We start from the raw sequence: 22,954 nt of genomic DNA on the forward strand, positions 1-22,954 counted from the left end.
CAGAACACTGAAGTTGCATTTAACTGCCTTTAAACTCTATTCTATGCAAAGATCTGTGAACACAGGTGCAGAAAAGCAACTGGTGAGACAAACCAGAACAAACTAAGAAAATACAGCAAGAACTCCCATGCACAGTACCTCAGGTGTGTCACAGCAAACCCCAAGCCTGGGCCCCAGACACATCCCCCAGCTGCCCTCCTGCAGGAGGATGTGCAAACACAAATCTGTTGCATGAGATGGTAAAGGCTGCACACTCCAAGTGGGCTCCAGCAGCACAGACTGTAAAGCAGCCCCTGGGGGTAATGAGATAATCCTAATCAGCTTCATTTGTTTGTTGAAATGACATCCCAGTTTTGTTTGTCACAGAAATTAGTTATTTCAACCTAGAAAAAAATTTAGAAATGCGACATGCCAAATAGGTCAACATAAAGTTAACTATAACATAATTCAACACACAATTAACATAAGATATAATTAACTGTCTTAGTAGCCAGTCTACAGCTCAGAACTGCCATTCAAACATTATCCAATGTCAGCTTAGCACAGGTTTTCCTCTAAGTAGAACAATCATGTACCTCAGGTGTTTTAGGCTATTGGTGTCTCACAGTAGTGACAGTAAACAAATGTAATTTTCATCATTTGCATAAAAAAGGATTTTTCTAACATTTTGTAGCATAAAAACCAGGATTTCTTCAACATGACATCATTTAAGTTCACGTATCAAAGTCAAGAAGAGCAAGAACTATTTCATGGTTACACATTTGCTGTCAGTAATAATACCTGAGGTAAAAGTTAACAAGAAGATATTCTGTTTATGTAGCTTCATTAACAAGACTGAAAAACTCAGCTACATAGCAAATACCTTACATCAGTGAAGTGACACCATCTGATTCCATGACACACAGATTTGATTATTTTGTTCAACAGAGGCAGCAGCCACTGGGCTGTGCCTAAACAGAACTGTGCAGAAATGCTCTGATAATGAGATGGAGCTGCCTGGAAAGGGAGAAGATGGGGTCATTAAAGTCACTTTTTAGTCACCTCTCTGTGATCAGAATTCAGTTTTTGCTGAGGTAAGTGACTGATGAGCTAAAGCCACCCACATGCACAACCAGAGTTAACAAAATCCCAGCACCACTTCAGACCTGGCAGAACTGGAAACAAACCAGGGGGTTGCAAGATTGCTCCCAAACGTATTTATTTCCATGATGGATTAAAAAGAAAAATTCTTAAAGAATTTCCACCTTAATTACTGAGTCTTTTACTTAGAGACTGGCTAATCCATTCACCAGATGGAGCTCAAAGTATAGTACCATGACCCAAATGGAGTAATCCAACTTCATACAAATACCTAACTTAAAAGGTCTCCTCATAATTTTTCTTCATGAGCTTCAGGAAGTTACAGAACTGTCTCCTAAAAACATGACACACAGCACCTGCATTATACATTCTTATCATTTATTGAGAGGTACTTCTTTTTTAACAAAAAGTTCTACAAAAGACATCACCTTCATTTAAAAAATGGATTCATGTTTCTTCTCAAATACAATACAGGCTACATTTTATAAAGAAAGAAATAAATCTTTATTTTAATTAACAGTACAAATACAAGAATACATAGAATATCAAACACTGACCAACAAAACACATGGAGTGATTCACGTGCACTTTTGTAAATAGGTCAGCCTTAAAGCTGAAAAGTAATACATTAGGATGAAAAATTTTAGGAATTCTGAATCTGGAAAATGGAAGAAATTTAGGAGCACATCACTTAGTTGAGTTCTCCATCAACCCTGTCTAGTCTGTCTTACCATCTAATAAAACCTGTTAGCCAGAACCTCTCCTCCACAAGAGCCCTGTGCCTCAAGCAAGCAAGGAATGTGTTTGGAGACTGCCAAGAGTGGAGAACAGGCCACGCCTCAGGTCAAGTGCAGGGAACACCTGAGGTGCCCTCAGGAAGGCACCAGAAGTGCAGCTCTGCCCTGCAATGACACCCCCATAAGAGCAGGCAGATCAATAGTGAAGTGAGCAACCTGTGCACTGTTGAGAGAGAGTTCCCAGAGCAGCTCCTGCTGCAGAGCACCCAGAGTGGCCAGGGTCCCTGCAGCAGTGACTCACTGCTGAGCACACTGAGTTTCACAACTTGCCTTAGAAGATACATACAATGTGGAATGTTTTTTCTTCTGGGTTTTCTTCTCTGTTGAGATTTTAGTTTCTCTCTTATCTTCTTCTGTAGTTTCAAATCTGGATTCAGCTGTTAACCTATAGGCAAAGCAACCATTCTAAATACATATTTAGTTAATATAAACCAGGACTAAAATAAGAATTTTAGGCAAAATCAACAAGCCAGCTGGCAAACAAGACCATCCGTATACAGAGACAGAGTAAGCATGGTTTAAGAAGAAAATGAGACTAAACCAAAGCATTTTTATATCACATTTCATCACTTAAAGCTTCCCCCCACACCTCAGCTGCTGACATGTTTGTAAGAAGGGTTATTGAATAGGTGAAGAGGCTGAGATCAGCCTTCAGAAACAGCAGTGACTGTGTCATGCACAGAAAGGAGACCCAGTCCCCAAAACCACAACTCCAGGTGAAAAGTCTGAGCAACATCATACAAATGGGATGAAATCAAGCTCCTTGCTTCTACACCACCAAAAACCTATCCTTAAAATAATATGTTCCTTTCAACCTCATTCTACACTACTCTGGCCTTCAGCTTAGTGCTTGAATATCTTCAGTTTGGGGAAGATTTATTTTCAGGCCCTAAATGATATAATTTCTCTGCTGACATGTCTTAATCCTGCTAGGAATGTAAATGGAGATAAAACTGTCTCATTGCTGTTAAAAAGATAATTTTGAACTCAAAACATCAGATTGTGCTCAGATGCCTAAATCTTGGTTTTAACTTAATGAACATGTAAACATGCCATTAGAACAATTGATGAATAGTGATATTTCACCCAACCAAACTACCCACAGCCCATTGACTGTTACACATGATTGTTTTCACAAAAGACAGAAATTATGGAAAATGAAGTTCCAAATTAAACATCACTTTATATAACAACACACTCTACACTTGTTTATCAGCACATACATTAAAGCAATTCTCTGGTGACCTTGTGGATTTTTAGTGGTCTCAGGAGCCCTCAGTGAGCAACCCACACCATGGGCAGCTGCTTTCAGTGATGTTTTTCCCAAAACAAATAGCTGCTTCTCAGTTGCCAGAAACTTATTTGCAATTCAGAAAGGTGCAGCTGAACGTGAGGACTATGAAAGGAACTGTAACAAAAAAAATTTGGGGAAATTCAGCTACAGATTCAGACTGCTGTCAAAGTCTGATGCACTGCAGGGCCTGTTCATGTTAATCCCTATAAGCACTGTCTCAACAGGCTGGACAAAACCAGGCTCTGCTGGGCACCTCCTCTAGATCAGGGCTTGCTCCACCATGTGCTCTGCATTAAAGCCACATCTGTAACTCTGAGGGCTGAGCACCTCCTGCCCACAGTCACCTTCACTTTGAGTTGGACAAATCCTCCTGTGGTTACAGCTACAAGGAATTGTTCAGGGAGGAAAGAAATGTGTTCTCAGCAGCCATCATCATCATCATCATGTGGTGTGCACACCCCAGCAGCTGCAGGTGGGGATGGAGAGTGTCTGTCCATGAACCTGCTCCTATGGTAGATGCCCTTCATTAGTCCCTCCCACTCTTCTGCCCTAACCAACTCCTGCCCAAGGCCACCAAAACCACGACACCAGTGGCCAAAATTGCCAACAGAATCCCTATAAACAAGCAGAAAGAACTCAAACCAGAAGAACAAATAAAAACCACATTCACTTAAGTTACCTCCCAAAGCAGCACAGTGGATTTAGACACAATATTGCCTTTTTATAGTATAATGTAATTATCTTAGCCTGTAATGTAACAACTCTGGCAACCATACTCACCCTGTGCCTCTTGGGGAGCAGACAGAGGCCAGGACCAAGGGAGTGAAGCTGAGCCTGAGAAGGGTTGGGGCAGTTTTCCTCCTTTCTTTCTCAGTGCCCCACTATCTTTAACTGGCAGGGAGTTAATCTTGCCCAGGTCTGGCTTGCCCATGACCTCTGTCACCTTTACCCACAAATTTTACCCATCCAATGCTCTCATTTGTCCTATGGAAGAGAGGGAGGAGCAGCTGATGTGCAGCAAGCTGAGGTTCACCCCACAGCTCTCAGAGCCCTGTCCTGGCTCATCAGGTGTCAGTACAGGGAATGGATCAGAGAGAACAGACAATGGTTAAATCCTTCAAGCAAATGCTGGTGAAATTATGACATGATTCAAGCTTGGACTCTACAGACTCCAAACCAGATCTAACTGGGGCTCCTTCTACCTATTTAAATAAGATGAACTTGTCTCATCAGGTGGAGCTTTACTTCCCAAGGCTGAGGGCTGTGCCAAAAACCCAAAGAGCATTATTGGTGTATCCAGATCCTCTGCTGAGCCAAATGGCCACAGGCAATTGTTCAAAGCCCAAGTGAAGTAGATTTGGTGTATATAATCCAACTAAATAATTTAGGGGAGCAAATAAGCTCTTTGACATCCAAACTCTTCTTCAGATCAAACTCAGGCAAACAACCTCAAATCTCAATGCAATATAAATTGTGCAGCAAGGACTAGAGTTGGCTATTTCAGTTTAAGAAGGGAAGAAAAGCACTTCAATAGAGAAATGTATCTTTTTATTGACCAGTTAGTTGGCCAAACGAGAGGTATCACTGCACATAACCTTTGCATTGCCAGAATTCCAGTAGGCATTGACTGAGAAGTAATAATCACCACCTGAATATTTAAATCTGTAGTCTCAACACTCCTATCAGAACCTGATCAGTGCCATCCCCTAATGAGCTACTCCAGTGCTGGCTGGAGCCCTCTGGAAGGACACAGAGGTGCCCTGCACACACAGCTGTTGGCTGACATTATCCAGCTGTACCTGCTTAAACCTCCTCAGCAAGGAAATCTCTTCACACAAGGGACTTTGTCACCTCCACAAGCACACCCAGATCACTTCTGACCACTTCCTCATTGCCTCCTGGGCTGAGATGACAAAGTCAACCCCACTTTCTAGAAATTAAGTTTGCAGCCCTTTCACAGCTTAAGTGGCTCTGTTCTCTCACAATTCATGGTTCAATGTCAGAGCTCCACTAATTACTGCACAAAAACTATTCCAGGCACAAAACCTACCCTCAGAGACCACAACAGCCTTTTCAGCTGCAGCATCACATTTTAGTTGACACAAGGTCAAACACTGACAATTATCCACCCTTATTTTTTTCCTCCCACAAACTCTCCCTGTTCAGGTCCCCACTCCTGATCAATTTGCCAATATTTTCTGTGCCCAAGGTTCAGCCACATCCATCACAGAACAGTCCAGAGATTCTTTCAGTGTTTAGAAATGCAGCTTCTCAAATACTCAGACTTCATCATAGCTTCCTATTTTATAGCACATCATAGCAGATCAGGAGTAAATAAATCCTTAATGTTAGCTTAATATCATGACCTGGGGTTCATTAACATAATCAGAAACAAACAGAACTTTCTGCCTGGATTTGCCTTTTACAGGTTCATACTATCACCAAAAAAAGCATAACAGCTTATACAAAGTTTTGTGGCCGCTTAATTGTGTTTGTGGTTTTTATTTTTCTAATATTTTCCATCTTTTGTTCCTTATTTGAACCAACAGCAATGGATACAAGATTAGAAACCTCCCTCTGAACTATGGTTTCACCTTCCTCTTCCATTTTTTCTACTCTCTCTGCTTTCCAGCATCAACTCCATAAATAACTTCCACTCCTCACCCTCTCTCCAGTAGGTTCCCCCTTCAGTTCCCATAAACTATTTCCAACAGTTTCCTGTAAGCAGACATTAGATCTTCTATTCCCCAAAGCAATAGAAAGAAGTTAAACTTTTCATATCAGGTTACATTCTGCCTGTTCCTTTATGTGCAGAGGACATTATCAAAACCCAATACCATCACTAAATTATCCTAATCTTTCCACTTTTTCATGCATATCTGACCTTCCTGATCTTCCCTCCTCACTAACAATCCCACATTTTAACACAATTGCTAGAACTGCTGTTTCTACCGTATTCTCTCCACAGTTTGAGACCACTGCAGTGTTTGGCTACTTGAAAACTGTTAATTACATCCATGCAACCTTGAGGAATTGATCCAGGAGTCAAAGCACCAATCCAATTACCCTGAATGCCATTAACATTGGCTGTTTCTTCCACAGATATTAGCAAGTTGCAAGTCCAAAACCTCTGGACTAGCCTAGACTTTTTTTCTACCCCCAAACACTCAAGTATGTGTTTACAAAGAGTATGAAGAGAATACAAAAAGCATTAGTTGAGAAAGTAGAAAATCAAAGTCAGTATTGTTTTCACCAGAATAAAGAAGCTGGAGATAATGACTGTTCTCAGTTACTTTACCATCTAGCAAAAAGTAACTTCAATTCTCAGTTCAGGAGAAAAATCTCAATTTGGCAGTTGTGTTTCCAGCTATTGTGCATCCAGACCATGCATTTGTCTGACAACACAGACAGCTCATTAGTTCTCTATTATCATGTACAATGAAAGTAAACACAATTCAGGTGAAGAATTACTTAAATAATTTCTAGGCTTTTAGCTAAATCTGGAAGTTGCTGGGGGCTGAAAATAGGTATGAAACTGGAGCATGACTCCAGCTGCCTTTACTACCTTGAGCTGTAACACAGCTGTGGGGCAGTTCTGAGGGCACCAAGAACACAAAGCTCCTGATGCTGGAGCAAACCAAGTGAGCTGTCATGCTACCTGCACACCTCAAATGTCTTCAACAGGAAAGTTACTTCAGAGACTGTTTTGAGAGTCTTTTATTAGTCAGTGTTTTAGTCCTTCTAAAAGGGAGTGAGAGGCTGAGCGTGGGCAGGCGGAGCTGAGGAATGACACTGCATGCAACACTGAGCAAATAGATCAAGCAGTGCAGAGCACAGTTCATGCAGCCAAAGAAAAGAGATGCAGCTCTGTGCTGAGGGCCTTGAGCAGAGACAGAAGCTGACACTGACCTGGGGACAGCTGGAGCTGAGGAATTGTTTCCACTTCTGCTACTCGAAGTAAAGGTGACGTGATTCTCATCTTGAATTTTAACTCTTTTTCTTTCTTTTTCAGGCTCAACAATGTTTCGTATTGCCTGGAGAGCTGTGTGCAGAGGGGATGCTTGGACAGGCTGTTTTTTTGGAGAAGCATCACTTTGCTCCAGGTTTTTGGTAGTCATCTTTTTTCCTTCCTTACTTGGCAATTGAGTGAGAGCAGTTTCTTTCACTGGAGTATTTTTGCTGTCAAAGTAGTCACAAGTTGCATTCACTGGAATTCTCTCCCTCTTCTTTTTAATTTTAGAACCTTTAAGTAATTCTAAAGGAAAAAATGGAATATACATTTTCTACAAAAGAGAAGCTGGAGATTACTTGTTCCCCAACACGTTCACAAAAGAATATTTCCCATTACTAAAGAGCTTCGAATAATTCTTAATAGACAACTTATAATTAGATATATTTATATATATTTATATCTATATATATTTATATCTGTAATTTAATAGACAATTTTAATACCCTTAAAAGAACATTTCTTCATATAATCTGATCATCCCAGCAGAAGTTAGCTTGAAAAAGAGACAACATCTTTCTCCTCATCCACTCTGTCTTTTCACCAAGGCTTTAAATTAAATGCTCTGACCTGCAGGTTGCTGAGGTAAGCTTCCACAAATCACATTTTAAAGGTAAATCCTCTGGGTGTGGACAAAAACAACTTTCCTATCTGGTTCCCCGTTCATGGAATCCCAGAATTGTTTAAGTTGGAAGGGATCTTAAAGCCCATCTCATTCCCAGCCCCTGCCATAGCAGCGACACCTTCCACCATCCCAGGCTGCTCCAAGCCCACCCAGCCTGGCCTGGGACACTGCCAGGGATGGGGCAGCCACAGCTGCTCTGGGCACCCTCAGCACCACCCTCACAGGGAAGTTTCATCCTAACATCTCACCTAAATTTGCTCTCAGTTTAAATAGAATCCTTTTCCTCCACAGCTCCCTTGCTTTGCCCATACTCAGGTATCAGCTGTTTGTCAGGTGGGTCTCTCTAGTCAAAATTTAATCCATATTAACTTGAGCTGCTACACTATTTTCCTGTAAATGCTTTGCACCTCATTCCAAAGTTCCCATCAGCTGCCTATACCCAGAGAGCCGAGGCTTCTCATCACCACAAAGTCACTGCTGCTACTATGGGAAACACCTGAGACTGGATCCCACCCACTCGAGTCTGGTTATCTACCTGTGCTCTATGAAGCCCCTGAACTGCCATTTTTAACTATAAACCTGCATTCTTTGGTCTCCTCTAGTCAGTGTTCACACATTCAAGTGAGGTCTTGAGCAAGGCAGGGACTTTTCTACTTCAGCTCAGCAGATTTTGGATCAGGTCATTTCAGAAAGTCAGCAACTATTTAAGCATTCAATTCTGGAACTAAAACAACGTCTTCCCATTTAATGTCATTCCATTTTTCCATTTCTAAAGGCTGAGAAAATCAGAAATTTATATTTTCCCTGATAGAAAAGAATTTGTTACCTTCAGGTTCATATTTCATTTTCAGCTCATCCAGCATAACCCGCAGGTTCATATTCTCACTCTGACAAGCTTGCAAATGCCTCTCATTTGTGAAGAGCTTCCTTTCAAATTCCAGGACCCTCTGGCTCTCATACAGAGCTTTCATTCTCTGCAGGGATAGCTCATTTTTCAGTGTTTCAGTTTCCTTGCTGGGATGGGAGGAAAATTATAAAATGAGTCACACTTGGATTGGTTTGGGTTTTTTTTTTAGTAAAGCAACAACTAAACCCTGAACTTCATCCTAAATTGGTATTTGTACATTAGTAGGAAAAAAATCAAGCTTTTTTGTCCTATAAAACCTTCTGAGGGTTACTATCTCATTTTTTATAAGAGAAATAAACATACATAGCCTAAAGAATAAGGAAACTGTATGAGATTAACTTTTAATTTATTCAAGGTCTCAACTGCCCTGTATCTACGAGTACTAACAACATTTCTGGAAGAAAGCAATAATCATAAGCAGTATTTCTGCTGTTATCTTTTAAAACATAAATAAAACTACAAAAAACAACTCTTAGTCCTATAACAAAGTCAGGTTGGTTCCACAGCATTAGAAAATGCACTAGGAACAAAACCCATCTGCACATGGGTATGTGCAGCAACACACAACAGTAACAAAAAAGGGAGGATGAAAACAAGTACCTAGAAGATAACCCTGCTACAACCTCAGGCTGGAATCACTTACTTTGAGTTGTCAAGTTTAATTTGCAGTAAATCTGCATAGTAACCATTTTCAGAGTCACTTCCTTTTGCTCCATTAGCAGGTCTGGACTCCTCCATATTCTCATATAAACTCTGATAAAGAACAAGTGTCAGCTTGTCAGGCAGTGACCTTTCAGAAGCACATCAGCTTAGTTCTTAGGAGACATTTTCTATGCATTTTGATGGTAAAGCCTCATCATAGAGGGATTTAAACACAGATGACAAAACTCAGCTGCTCTGAGTACCTTCTCATTTGTTACAAATGTCAAATAGCACTAAAACTGACAGCTCTCTCTCATTCACTGAAAACAGGAAAAAAATGAGTTATTTCAACTCTAGAAGGTTTGCAAGCAGCACTGCAGAACAGCTTTCTTGCTTTTTACTTGAAAATGCAGGGTATTTAGTTAACCCACAGGGAATTTTTCTCAGCATTTATTTCTAGGGTCATCAGCTGGACCCCAGAGGAATATCAGCCATGCCCATCAACAGTCAAAATCTCAAAATCAATTACACATTCCAGATGAGGAAGTTGGTTCATAGTAAAGGTTTTAGAACACATGACACTGGGGTTTTTGTTTGGTGTTTTTTTCTGAACAAGCAGTACTCAAATTTAATCCTGTCCCAGAGACCTCCCAGGCCTCTGGCACTCACCAGCCTACAGATACTTTTGGTGGTTATTGGAATCAATCATTCCATTTGCCAACACTACTTATTTATGGCCTATAGACAGAAATTAAGTACAGATCAAGTTTAAACATGACAAAACTGGTAAAACAATCAGGCTTCTTCAATTATTGCTGAAATGGGTTAAGCCTGGCTTCACACCAGATTATTGGGTTAAATGCAGAATACAGGAGGCTATCCTGGAAAGCACAGTCCTACTGCACAAGCAAATACACCTCAGTTTGCATTCAAAGCTCTGATAAGAAAGGGCCAAACAAGTCCAGAAACATGCCAGAATTAAGAAAGGCTCCAGTTTTGCACTCTGGAAACACACAAACATCAGTAGTATTACACTGTGTACACAGAAATCCTCATGTGTTTTTTCACTTTTCTAAATACTGACAAGATGTTTTCAAGCTGCATAAGAAGACTGAAAAAACTGCTTCACAAGGATAATTAAGCACTCGAGTTTCACTAGAAAAGAGCATGCTTTAGCTGCAAAGTTGAGCCACATGAAGAAAATAAAAATCCAGGAAATTCAATAGAGCTGAGGCACTAAAGACTAAAGCCTAAGCACACACAGTACAAGTGCCAAATGACTGCACCTTCTCAGGGAAAAATTGGATGGCACAGCTCAGTGAGCTCTGACCAAGTAACTATAAACGATATCAAGGTGCTTCACACAGGACAAAAATTGTTTCTTCAACCCAGGTGTTGAGTGGGGCATAATTTTCTGCTTCTCTACACTTGAGGAGTCTAATCTTCTCCAGCTGCAAAATACAATTCAGGTCAAATAAAGATATGAGTCAGCTTTTGGATACCTTCTTCAACCTGAGCATGGGCTTCAGATAGTTTTCATAACTCTTCTTGTTTTCATGTTTTAACTTCCACTTATAATTTTCCACTTAATTAAAAACCACATACCTTAAATTTTTCTAGCTGCCTCACTTTCATAAGAAGATCTTCTATTTCACCATTCTTTTGCTCTAACATGGACTGTAAGCGTTCCAGCTGATCAAATTCTGCCTGGGAGCCTTTCAGCTGCAGCAGTGTGGCCATCTGCAGCTGGAAAAGAGGAAAAAACTATTTACAACAAGCACTGGGATTAGTGACTGAAAATCCTAGCCTTTCACACAACATTGGTTCCTCTAGCCTTGTAACTCTAAACCTGAACATAGAAGGGCACTGGGTGTTTGCAGTCAGTCTCTGTGACACAATCCCAGCAATTATCAGCACAGACACCCCAAGGCAGAGGGCAGCTGAGCTCTCAGTGAGCAGTGCAGCCCTGGGCTGTCCCACTCACCTCTCTACTGGCTGAGGAGAGCACACACACCCTGCCAAGGGCACACAGAGCATTCCACAGCCACCATCAGCACCAAGCCAGCCAGAGGCCAGTCTCAGTCCAGGCTGACTTGTCAGAGCTGAAATGCATGCTGAGAACTCACTTAGGAAAACCCACAAGCTTAACCCCCCCACTTTTTTCAGTTATAACACCACCATGTTTGCCTTCCACAATATTAACCCAAGAATTTCAGCTTTTTCTGCTTCTCCAATGGAATACCTCCTTTGAGGCAAAATAACACCCTCTGTCATTATAAAGGAGAAGTTAAAAAAATCTTACATTTACAGCAATATTTCAGTTGGGGTTAATAATATTGAAGCACAAGGATCTTAATACATTTAGTTACAGGTGATACATCAGACATTTAAACAAGAAACAGAATAAATGAAAGACTTGACAAGGTGTTAGGGAAAACTGAGACATTTTTATCAATCTAGTCAGTATGGATAAGGTAACACTGGGAGAAATCAGAGGGAAAGGATCAAGTAAAAAAAATGAGATTACAGAGAGAAAGCAAGAAGAGCATTTACCCTACAGAATCTCTTATGTCAGCTAAAGGGTATTGATGATTCTGTGCACAAATTAGAGCTAATGAAAGATTCAATCATCTCCTCAGAGCTTCCACAGGATGTAAGGGAGGCAAAATTGGAAACTCCACCTCACTGGCTGCCTAAAACAATCCTCACAGCTCCCAAGCACAGACACCCAACCTTTTTCCCTTTTCCCTTAAAAGCCCTCCTGCTAACTGTCAGAAATGCAAATTGCAGCTGATCTACATAACAAGGAACTTAAAGAAACTGGAAAGGATGCTCTGGACTAGAAAAATACACTAGAGGTGGAAAAGCTTTCCCAGGAGTGCTGTGTACATTCTGTTCAGGAGCCAGCTCCTCAGGATTTACCAGTAATTACCACAAAGTGAGATTCTTAACTAAAGATGCAACAGCAGTTACCTCTCCTGTGGGGTAAGCAGCTTTGAGTGGAGAGATCAGCTAAACTCAGATTGAGCTTTAACTGGCAGCATCTCAGTGCAGCACAACACACAGAGGATGCTAACAGGGATTTAAAGACAGCAGCTTAAGCAAAACAGCTGTCCTAACAAACCACTCATCTCCTGTACCAGCAGGAAAAAAAATAGAAAGAAAGAATTCCAAATAAGAACATGAAGTACTAGTACAGGAATACCAGTTTACCTCCATTTTTGGTACTTTAGTATTAGGTGTGTTTCTTACACCATTCAATGACTGACTCACCCCGTATCACAAAGAAAATTTCCAAAGCAACTGGTCCTACCCAATGACTGTCCTCATTCAAATATCTTTGCTGGATCAGTAGGGTTTTTCTTCTCCTTTAAGACCACTGTTTAAACTATTTTCAACCTACTCCACAAAATCTAGCTAATACAAACCTTCAGTGCAACTCATCATAGTCACCCTTGATGTTTAAGCACTCTCCTCAAACTGCATGACCAAGCAGTTGATCAAAATTAAAGGATCCACTTTAGCATTAGAAAAATCTTGAGACCAACATGAAAAGAGTTGGCAGCTCTGCAGCATCCCCCTGACATTATCTTGTAAATCAGCTTCTGCTAACTAGTCCTCAATATTAACCACCAGGCTCCCATCCTATTTAACTTAGAGTTATCAAAGTTAGGACTTATTCTTACACCAAAAATAGAGAAAAGAAGGAGAAAAAATATGGACAAAGACAAGAAGCAACACAGAGGTAGAAAAACCCAAACCCCTACAGTGTGATGGTGGTAAAAGCCTGTCTTTTTCTTTGCTCCCAATCCTAGCAACCACAGTTAAAGTACAAATACTTGATTCATGTAGTACAAGGATTGGACAAGAAAAGAAAATACAATTACCAAGACAAACTGAATGCTAGTTTGACTGACAGGAGCTGTGTTTTACATTTATCCATTAAACAACTACTGCCAAAGTGAGCAAACATGGTGCCCTCACTGTAAGGTGGATGCTGTTGGACCATAGCAGTCAAACAGCACAACATCATCTCACTTGTTTTTTCTCCCATTTCCCCCTCCCAGACTACTGCACCGTATTTTAGAGATAACAAATCCCCTGGCCTGTGCATTAAAGCAGTGCCTTATCCGACCCAAGGACACCCTGGAGTATTACAGGAATCATCCTACCTTCATTCTTTGCAATTGTTCTCTAGTGAATGCATGCTGTTTTTGTAGGGACTGATATTTTACTTTCACACTGATCAGCTGTCGTTCCATTTCTGCCCTACGGTCCTCCACCTACAGAACATTGTGAACAATTATTACTGGGAAATCACAACACCTGCTGTCACTTGGATGAGGAATTGGATCAGGACCTGCTGCCTAGCAATTGGTGCTCAGTCTGCAAACACTGCTTTTCCAGCAGCAGTACTTGTAAATACAGGCTACTCTCTTAGCCCTGTGATACAAGTGAATAGACAGTGCCACTGAAACCCAACCAGTGAAATGCAACAGATTTTTCTTTTGTTCTTTTGATATCAAAATAAAGTAACATTCCATATGCTTCAGTGTTGCTGTAGAATGGTTTTGTCCACTGGCAACAGAACAGTTTAAAATGATCTGAACTGTTTCTTCACCCATCCCCTGGATGCTGCCATGAGACATAATGCTCCCTATGCATTTAACTCTTACTCAAAAGCTAATTCCAAAACCCTCCCAAAAGCTCCAACATCCAGACATTTTCAGGAAGCGTGTAAGGCAGCTTTTAGCAGCAACTGTTAATATTTCACATGCTGCCATTAAAGGTGGATTTATCAGCTGAACAAAACTTCAAATCAAGAGCTGCAGACAGAACCATGATGAACCCTCAGTCACAACTTTTAACTTGATAGTCAGATAACTTGAAGTGATTCCATTAAATTTAAAAATTCCTTATCTACAGAAAGAGCATCAAATGGTTTTCCACATGTCAGATCAACACTGAAGTCATATTTGAGGAATAGAGCTACATGCTGGCCAGATCAGGTGCAGATACTCCCATATTTTCAATACAATACAAGAAAGAAAACTGAAAATACTTCTCAGGCATCTGTTGCACAGTTGTACCTCAGCAAAGAGAGAATTGCCTTTACTTGTAGGGTCCAAAGACTGTTGCACTGCATGATCCAGCTGAACCTGAAGCTCCTGATTAGCCTCATGAGCTTTCTAGATTAAAGAAAGAGGATATTAGTCATTTAAGCATCTGATGTACTGCATACACAAATTTAATCAGATAGCTTTACCTCTTTTTCATTTCCTATACTTTAGCAGAGATTATATTGTACTGAAATCCTTAACATACAGTTCTAGTAACAGAGAAAAATTAATTTCACTAAAACACTTAATATTCCACTTGTTCTTCAGGAAAAGAGCACAACTAAAAGCCTTTAAGGGTAAGCTTTGATGTTTGTCAGCTGGATTAATGATATTTAGATCACTCTCCCTGTGTTCATCTGTGACAAATGCTCTACTTCCCAGTACAAGATTCTCCAAAGCATTCAGCAGGAACTGGAAATAAAAAGGAGAATTCTGCCAGTGACCTGTGAGAAGGTCCCCAAGAGGCAGAACAGTGCCATGCAAAGGCTCTCCTTTCAGAGCTGCCACAAAACAAGGCCAACAGAGAGCTTTTACCAGCAGGCAGCACCAGACACGACCATTATCCTTCTCTTTTCCCTCTCCCTCACGTCTCCCCCTCCACCAAAAACCACAACACACCTTGTGCAATTTGGGATTATCTACCCCATGAATAACAATTAAGAGAATACCTCTAATGCATTGCAGTAAAAGACAACTTCTTTTTCCCTCTCTTCTTTGTCCCCCTGCAGCCGCTCCAGCTGGTTCCGTAAGTTGCTGTTCACCAGCTCTAACTGCTCCTTACTGCACTGCAGCTCGTTCAGCTTCTCTTCATCACTGGCCTAAACAACCAAAAAAGCATGACACTAAAAATAGTTAAAACAACTGAAGACAAGCAGGTCTAAGTAAACCAAAGCCATTTGTTAGTAGTAATTAGTTTTGATACAAAATATTATCTTGAAGAAGGTATTAAAGCCTAGCTATTAAGGCTGTCATTTTTTGCTGTGCACATTGTCTGAATAAAAGTCACCCCTAACGTGGCACTATGGACAGCACACCTAAAAATGAAATGAGCAAGAGGGCAGGATTTCATCTTCTACTAGGCTACACTGCAAATGCAGAGCTCCTCACACACCTTCTGACTCTGGAGCTCAGTGAGCTCGATCTGCAGGCTGAGCATTTCTGAAGACATGGTCTCATGGACACGCTCAGACATCATGTGCAGTTCTCTGATTTGGCAGCAATGATTTCCTTCTGATGCTCCACTTTTTGTCTCAGTTGTTTCTCTGAGAGTCGGGTTTCATCCAGTTCTGCTTTCAGGTTCTCCAACTTAAAAACAGTTGAGCACTAAATAGCATCATTCCATGGTAAATTCTTGAAAAGCACAATACTTCTGACTGCTCCAATTACAGAAAATGGCTTGGAAACACAAGAGTAGCTTTTAAAAATAAGCATTGAAATTTAATCTCATTCAAAAGTGACTACACAGATTTTTTTAAAAACCAACCAAACAAGCTACTATACACTATTTATGATTTCTTTTGGTAGTTAAGAGTGCACTTACAAGTTAAGAAAACAGTATCTAAAATGGTATTAACAACTTTTTAGCTATATTTTAATTATCAAACCTTGTTTTTAAGATCACTGATTTCTTGTCCATAGGCTCTGTCAAGCTGCTCTTTCTGTTTATCCAGTTGCACATTTTGCTGTTGCTTAAGGGACTCACACTCAAAATTCAAGCTTTCCAACATTCGATTCTTGAGTTCAATTTCTCTCTGAAGTGTGTATTTCTCTTGCTCAAATTTCTGAAAGAAATGACACACTAATAAATCTAGATGTAATTGTACACTGTTCCCTAAGCATTTATGAAAAAGCACAGGCTCAGAACCAAGATACTTGTAACTCATTTGGTCTTTTGTTGGGAGTGCCAATTAGAGAGTTGTAATATCCATGTTATAAAAAAATTAAAATAACTGCTCTAAAATGTTATGATTTATAAATGCTGTGTTTATGATTTGATTGTGAAATAGTCTCTTCTCCATGGAAACTCTGTATTTCTTTGCACCCAACATGAAACATGTGAGTATCTTTTCTGCAAGGGCCATAGATTTAGCCAGAGTTTGTATGTCCTTTCTACCACTACAGAACCCAATTATGTTCAAAATTACTCCAGTCCATCAAGCAGAACAGCTGAGTTCAATAGTTTTTTTAAGACAGCTACATTGTCTGTTTCATAATAAATCCCATCAACTCTTCCAGACTGAAGAATAATTTTTTAAACAGCTTTTATCTACGCTTGATTGCACGTTTGCTAATTACAAAGGGCAGCTTCATTTTACTCTTCCATTCGGCCAGCAACTAAGGAAAAGAAAATCTTGAAAGCAAAAAAGGTAAAAAGGAAGTCAAATTAATCTAAACATGCAGATTTTTATTTCCTTTTCAAAATAACCTAACTCTTGAGACACAAAACAGAATTAAATAAAAAACTGAAAGCTGTCAGGTATCAAAGTGACCTCTGTGGCCTAGACACAGCTTATCAAGGACAGGCTTAGCTCTCAGGGCAGAAGCTTGAACACAAAGATAAAGACTGGCCACAGGACAGGTTTGGGAGTGCACTGCTTGGCCAGAGCCAAGAACAACAAAACCCCAGCAAGACCTTGCCTGCACACTGCTACAGAAGAGCACACAGAGCTTCCTGAGAGGCCTTTGTGCCTGCTGGTAGAACCCACACTTGTGTTCACAGCAACTGCCTTGAATTACTGCACTCAGAATGCACAGAGGAGAGCCAGAGAGATTCAAAAGCTCTGAAGAACCTCTTGGGTAAGCACAGCTCCCACAAAGTGTTATTCTACTGTATGAAGGCCCACAATTCCTACCCTCCAGCCCTGGAATCCAGGTTCCCAGCCAGGCTCAGAAGGTGGCTCCAGCCTCCCACACAGGGTCACAACCTCTGGGAGCAGCTCAGTACCTGCCCTGTGTGCAGGTCAGCAGGAAAGGATCATCCTGCCCTGGCTGCCTTGGAACCTGTGCCTTCAGCTGCCTCTCACACAAAGCTCACTAATGGTGAACTGACCAGAATACAAAATTCTGTCCATTCAGAACAGCTAGGTGCTGCAACAAAACAAACCCTTCAGCTCTATCCCAGGAGAAGGGATGGATGCACAACCAGAAAGAGACTAATTGAAGATAAATAATTTATCTGAAATGACAGCTGGCTGAACACAAAGATGGCCATTAAAGCCTTGATGAAAAGTGGAAGAGATTTTCCCAACCAATTACTAAAAAGAAAACTAAATAATACCTCCATAACTTAGCACTATGCTACTCCTTTTCCTGAGCTGCAAAGGAATGTGCTAAAAAGCTCAGAACCTCTGGGTATTTGGAAAATTTGAAACCTTTACTAGAGAAGAAATCAATTTTACAGTCTTGCTGCTAGCATTCTTTGCACAGCTTTTAAGTGATATAAGGTTGACTGAGAGAGCATACATAAATGGATTGCTAGACAGAGGAAAAGCATGCTCTGAAGGAAATTTACTTTAGCATTTAGCACTCATTTTACATTAAAGGCAATTAGTCCTACATGATACTGAACACTTGATGCATAATTAGCTATGAAACCCTCTCCCAGTTAGATACAATTACACTCAATGTCTTACAGCTGAGAAAAAAGCCCTCTCTTACAACTACTTAGAGCTTTATTAAAATTAATCTAGATGCTCAAAGGCATGAAAACACCTGTGCCTTGCAGAAAACAGTTAAAATAAAACAAAGTTCTGGTTTTGAACTCTGAGAAGAAAAGGCAGTCATCACCTCAGTTTTCTCAGTCAATTCACAGCGTGTTTGATCCAGCTGGTTCTGAATCTCACTTTGGGACTCCAGTAAATGCAAACCATATTGTGCTGCCTTTCTTCGCTCATTCTCTGCCTCCTTGAGTTGCTGTTTAAGACTTAAAATGGTCTCTGCCTCCATTTTTCTTTTTTTATTCAACACTGCAAAGAAAAAAAAAACCTTAAAAATATATTGCAGTAAATATGTTTTATAGATAAGAGTAGTTATCTGAAAGAAGTTATTGGATTTCCTTTCTTAACCAGGACAGAACCATATATTGTTGCAATACAAGACACAAAAAAAGCTCACAAGCAGACCTGTGAACAGTAAAATAACTGAAATAGTTATCTCTTCATAAACTTGGTTACTGCCTTACTTTTGATTATATCTAACATGCAGGCAAGAGCACTCCTGTGCACCCAGCCTTTCTCTGTGCAGCACAACCAGAGTTAATTTAGGATAGAGCTCTCTTGCCAAGTACAAGACAATTAAATAACCTTAGGAAAACACTTCTATGCACTTGGCTGACACTATTTTCTCTGTATTACAAACCAAGCCCCACTAAGTCCAGCATTTCTTGTGTACACAAATAACACTTAAGATTGGAGTAGGCAGCTGCCTTAGCAGGACAGTGTACTCCTAATAACATTATGTGGGATGGAGAAACAGATAACAGGTAAGCAAGGGAAGAGTCAAAAATAGCAGCCCTGTAAAATATATGGAGTTTAACACAGGGCTTTGCATTTATTTAAGTGCTTAATGGAGTCCTTCAAAAATTAGTTTATCTGTTGGTAAATAATCATCTCCTTGTCACATTTCAGAAATTTCATCCTTTTCTAACTGTATAATGAAAGACAGAAGGTGAATTTTGCAAAAAAGTTAGTCAAAGTAAATCCAACAAACCAAGTATTTATAAAAATAAAAAGTCAAATTAACACCATAAGCTCATATGACTGCTTGCTCCCAAATCTGCTAAATCAGCCTGCTGCAAAAAAATCCTATTAAGACAGAAAATGCTAAGTAACTTGGGCTTCTGAACAACATATGCCAAGAGGAGGAAATAACAGAGGGAGACAAAAAAAAAAAAATCTTGCAGTTGATTTTTCAAAGCCAGGGCCCATAACTTTTATATAATTTTAGAATTAAAGTACTTCTGTATTGAATACCTGACTCCTGCTTTTTGCTCTCACAGAAGCAATTTATTTGTTGTCATTTCTTACTGGCACACCCATCATTCTCATGAATGTTGTAATAGCCATCCTTCACTTCTTTTCTTTGCTAACTTTTAGTCAACATGAATAACTCCTAGGGGAGTTACTCAGCTTCTATAATAGAAAAGAATTTAATTAACATGCAGAAGTAATTGTACCATTACTGTGCCAACTCCTTTTCAAGGCACAAGATGGAAATGATCACATTCTGATTTTTGCATTTTCCCCTCACTTGTTGCTATCCAGGTTTAATACATACAAAGAGACTTTATCCAGCCAGGCTTTGAAACCTCGGTTTTCACCTCTAAGCCTCAAATTCTAGTTCTACATTTATACTAAAATATGCCAGGGAAACACAGGAACTTTGCATACTGAGACTCATCAGTATTATACTAATACAGGGACACTACATAGAAATTAATTATTAAGTGTTTAAGGCAAGGTGTAGCAATACAAGAACATAGGCAGCAACTTCTACCAAGTATTTCCACTGGTAAAGAGGATGAATGAACTATTGTTCACTTACAAAACCAGAACTTTAAAAATAGCTTTATTTTCTGATCAGGCAATAGCATAGAGGCAACACAGCCACATGGCAGTTCCTAGTTTACTAACTTAAATGAACAACGTGTTTAACTCACCTCCAGAAGCCCATTGAAGTAGTTCTTGACCTTATTCTTCCACCCCACCTTTAAAGGAAAAAAGTTGTCTAGTCTGGATGAGCCTGAGCTGCCAGCACAGCCCTTGAGAGCAGTCCCTTTTCAGAAGAGGCTTAACCCTGCTGGCTGCCTCATGAACATGCAGATCACAAGCTAAGCCCCCACATAAATGCAAATCTTATTCAAATCTCAGTGAGGCAGCTGTCAGACAGTTTAGCAACAGTCAGGTCAGGCAATGCTGCCAAAGGATGGATGCTCTGCAATTTGGCTAAGGTCACCTTCTTCTGGCACACCTGTAATTTTTAAGGGGGGGATTTTTGTCTCACTCTCTCCTACTACTTAATCTCTTTTGCATTTCTCTTCCAGTTTCACATACAAGAACTTTGAGCTCCTAATAAATTATTTGATAGACAAGAGAAAAAAAAAGTATGGGTTTTTTCTTAATTTTACAGTTGAAGTATGGAGGAAAAGAAAAATAGCTTTCTTATTCACACATTCCTGCTGACTATTAGGGGAAATAGCAAGTATGCCTTTTGGAGCACAGCCAACCTCAATTTTTCCTTGTCAATTCTGGATGAATCAAACAAGTCCAGGTAGTTTTGTTCGAGAAGCTGTACACTGAAATAATTGCCAGCAATTTAATATTATACATGAGGCTAAGTAAATTACTCTGAAAATAACGTTTTAAGATCAATTGAATGGGGAGCAAGGTGAGTAGGCAGGAGGAAGGAAACAACAGACATCAGTCTTCATTTATTCTATTGAGTTACAAGAGTTACTCGCTTCTGGCTAAGTATCTTCAAACATTTAATGAGAGATTCTATACACCTCGATTATTCAACCATTCAAAGTCTCCTTAATAAAAGTAACAAGGTAGGAGATAAAAGGCAGTCTGTTGGTAGGCCAGCTTTCTTCTCCCACTCTAGCACACTTCTCTAGTTAAACTCCTACTCCCCAAGGCCACACTTAACAGCTGCCTGAGCTCTGATCCTATCAAAAGTGCATTTTGTGATCAGGAGCACAGAGTCTCCAGGGTGGTTTATCTCCCTTAGCCCAGTCATTCCCACATGCACCCAGTTACTTACACAAGCTCGTACCTGCACCCACCACGCTGCACGCTCAGGCTGAAAGCTTTCCGGAGCCGATCACCTTCCACAAACAGGCTCTTGGGAGGGCCGGTACTACAGAGAACAACAAACATCACACAACAGCCTCATCGTTGGGCCACACAGAGCCGGCTCTGGCAGTGCTGTGTGTCACCAGCGCCATGTCCCCGCTGTCCCCTCCTGCCGGGGCCAGACCCCCACACCCGGTATGGCCCAAACGGGCTCGCCTCGCTCCTCCGCGGGCTGTGAGGCAGCCAACGGCCCCGCCGGCTGCAGGGAACGGCGGCGGGCACGGCAGCAGCCCCAGAGAGAGCAAACCCCGCTCCCCTTCACTGCCCACCCTCGCTCGCTGCCCTCTCCCCGCACCCGCCGTTGCTGCCGTTCAAACCGGGCTCCGCGGCGCCGCCCAAGTCTCGCGAGATCCGCCCCGCCCGCTCCGGCCCCGCCTCCCGCGCAGGGCGGCCGGGAGGGGCCCCGTGAGGGCGGCTCCCGGGGCGCTCACGGTGATTCTGTCTCAGCGCTGCCGCAGGGTCGTGGCCGTCCCGGTTATTGGTGTTAAATACAACGTTGTCCCGACCGCGGGAGCCAAATCGCACACCGAGGAGAGCGATTTCTATGTTTTATTCGAGTTCGCCCGAAGTAGGAGCTTAGTGGCAGCGCGAAAGGCTGGCTAACCGACCAGCAGAACTTTACACTCTATTTATGCGTTTCAGCATAGGCATCAGCACTCGATGGTTACGAATTCCATAACTTTTCTATCGGTGGGTGCCCAAACCGCTGTTTGCTGTCACACCTCCGGTTCCTCGTGCCGATCCTCAGCTCCCCCCCTCCTGAGGGCACGGACGGCACCTCCCGCCTGCTCAGCCCAGCCTGTCCCTCATTCCCGTGCCGCAGGTTAAGCGCTTGTAGCACGGCTGTCCGCATCCTCCTGCTTTTCTCTCAAGCTTGCTCTGGTTTCTACTCATCCTCACTTCCGTACCAGGGAGGGATTTTATAGTGCTCAAGTTTCCGCTATTCACAGATTTCCTAAGCACTGAAGGCCTGAGTGATACCCACAAAGACCAACATCCATCAGCAGGAGTGTTTCACCATAGCTATTTAGGAATCCAAGCACACGTGTCTAAATTTTTGTTAGGTTTTCTTTTTGGTTTTTTTTTTTTTGCCCCAAAAGATAACCTTAGTAAATTTTACCTTTTAATCAGTGATTAATTTTTTTATTTGTTCTGTAAGATGAATATATTTTTGTACTTACTATTCTACTTGATGCGACGTCCCTAATCAAAGCCACTGCATATAAACATGATAGCAAATTCTGCTTTTAGTGAAACATCAAGTAATGGTTAAAAGGTTAAACTCAAGCAACAGGCTGTAAGTAGGTGCAAGGATAAAAATCCTATTTGGAGGAACTGGAACAGAAATAGATGCCCTAAGAAAAAAGGGGCTTGGAAAATAAACAGAGTTCACAGGAGATTGACAGAGCCAATAAAACATTCTTACTATCAAAATTACACTACTTCTACTTTCCTATCAAAATGGAAGTCTAGCTTCTGTCAATAGAAATAGGATTAAAAATTAAATACAGAATGGTCTAGACAGGCAAGAATACCAAGTTGATTAAAGGAGGGACAGGAAATGAGACAATCCTCTTCTAATCCTGATTCTGCTGCATTCACTGTGTGATTAACCACTGCAAATACCCA

General features: G+C 41.0%; 1 protein-coding gene across 1 annotated transcript; it reads right to left on the reverse strand.

The window, feature by feature from the left end:
* Positions 1-1,437: 1,437 nt before the first annotated feature.
* On the reverse strand, positions 1,438-21,548 carry SPDL1 (spindle apparatus coiled-coil protein 1). The gene is given in 14 exon segments (XM_036391950.1): positions 1,438-2,262; positions 7,081-7,426; positions 8,632-8,819; positions 9,356-9,465; positions 10,960-11,100; positions 13,527-13,637; positions 14,445-14,543; positions 15,143-15,292; positions 15,586-15,669; positions 15,672-15,779; positions 16,079-16,255; positions 18,261-18,439; positions 20,131-20,178; positions 21,246-21,548. Coding segments are annotated over 12 exon segments (1,821 nt in total). The 5' UTR covers positions 18,420-18,439; positions 20,131-20,178; positions 21,246-21,548; the 3' UTR covers positions 1,438-2,114.
* Between the last annotated feature and the right edge of the window lie 1,406 nt (positions 21,549-22,954).

This window comes from Molothrus ater, chromosome 15 (genome assembly GCF_012460135.2).
Source record: "Molothrus ater isolate BHLD 08-10-18 breed brown headed cowbird chromosome 15, BPBGC_Mater_1.1, whole genome shotgun sequence".
In the NCBI taxonomy this organism is placed as follows: Eukaryota; Metazoa; Chordata; class Aves; order Passeriformes; family Icteridae; genus Molothrus; species Molothrus ater.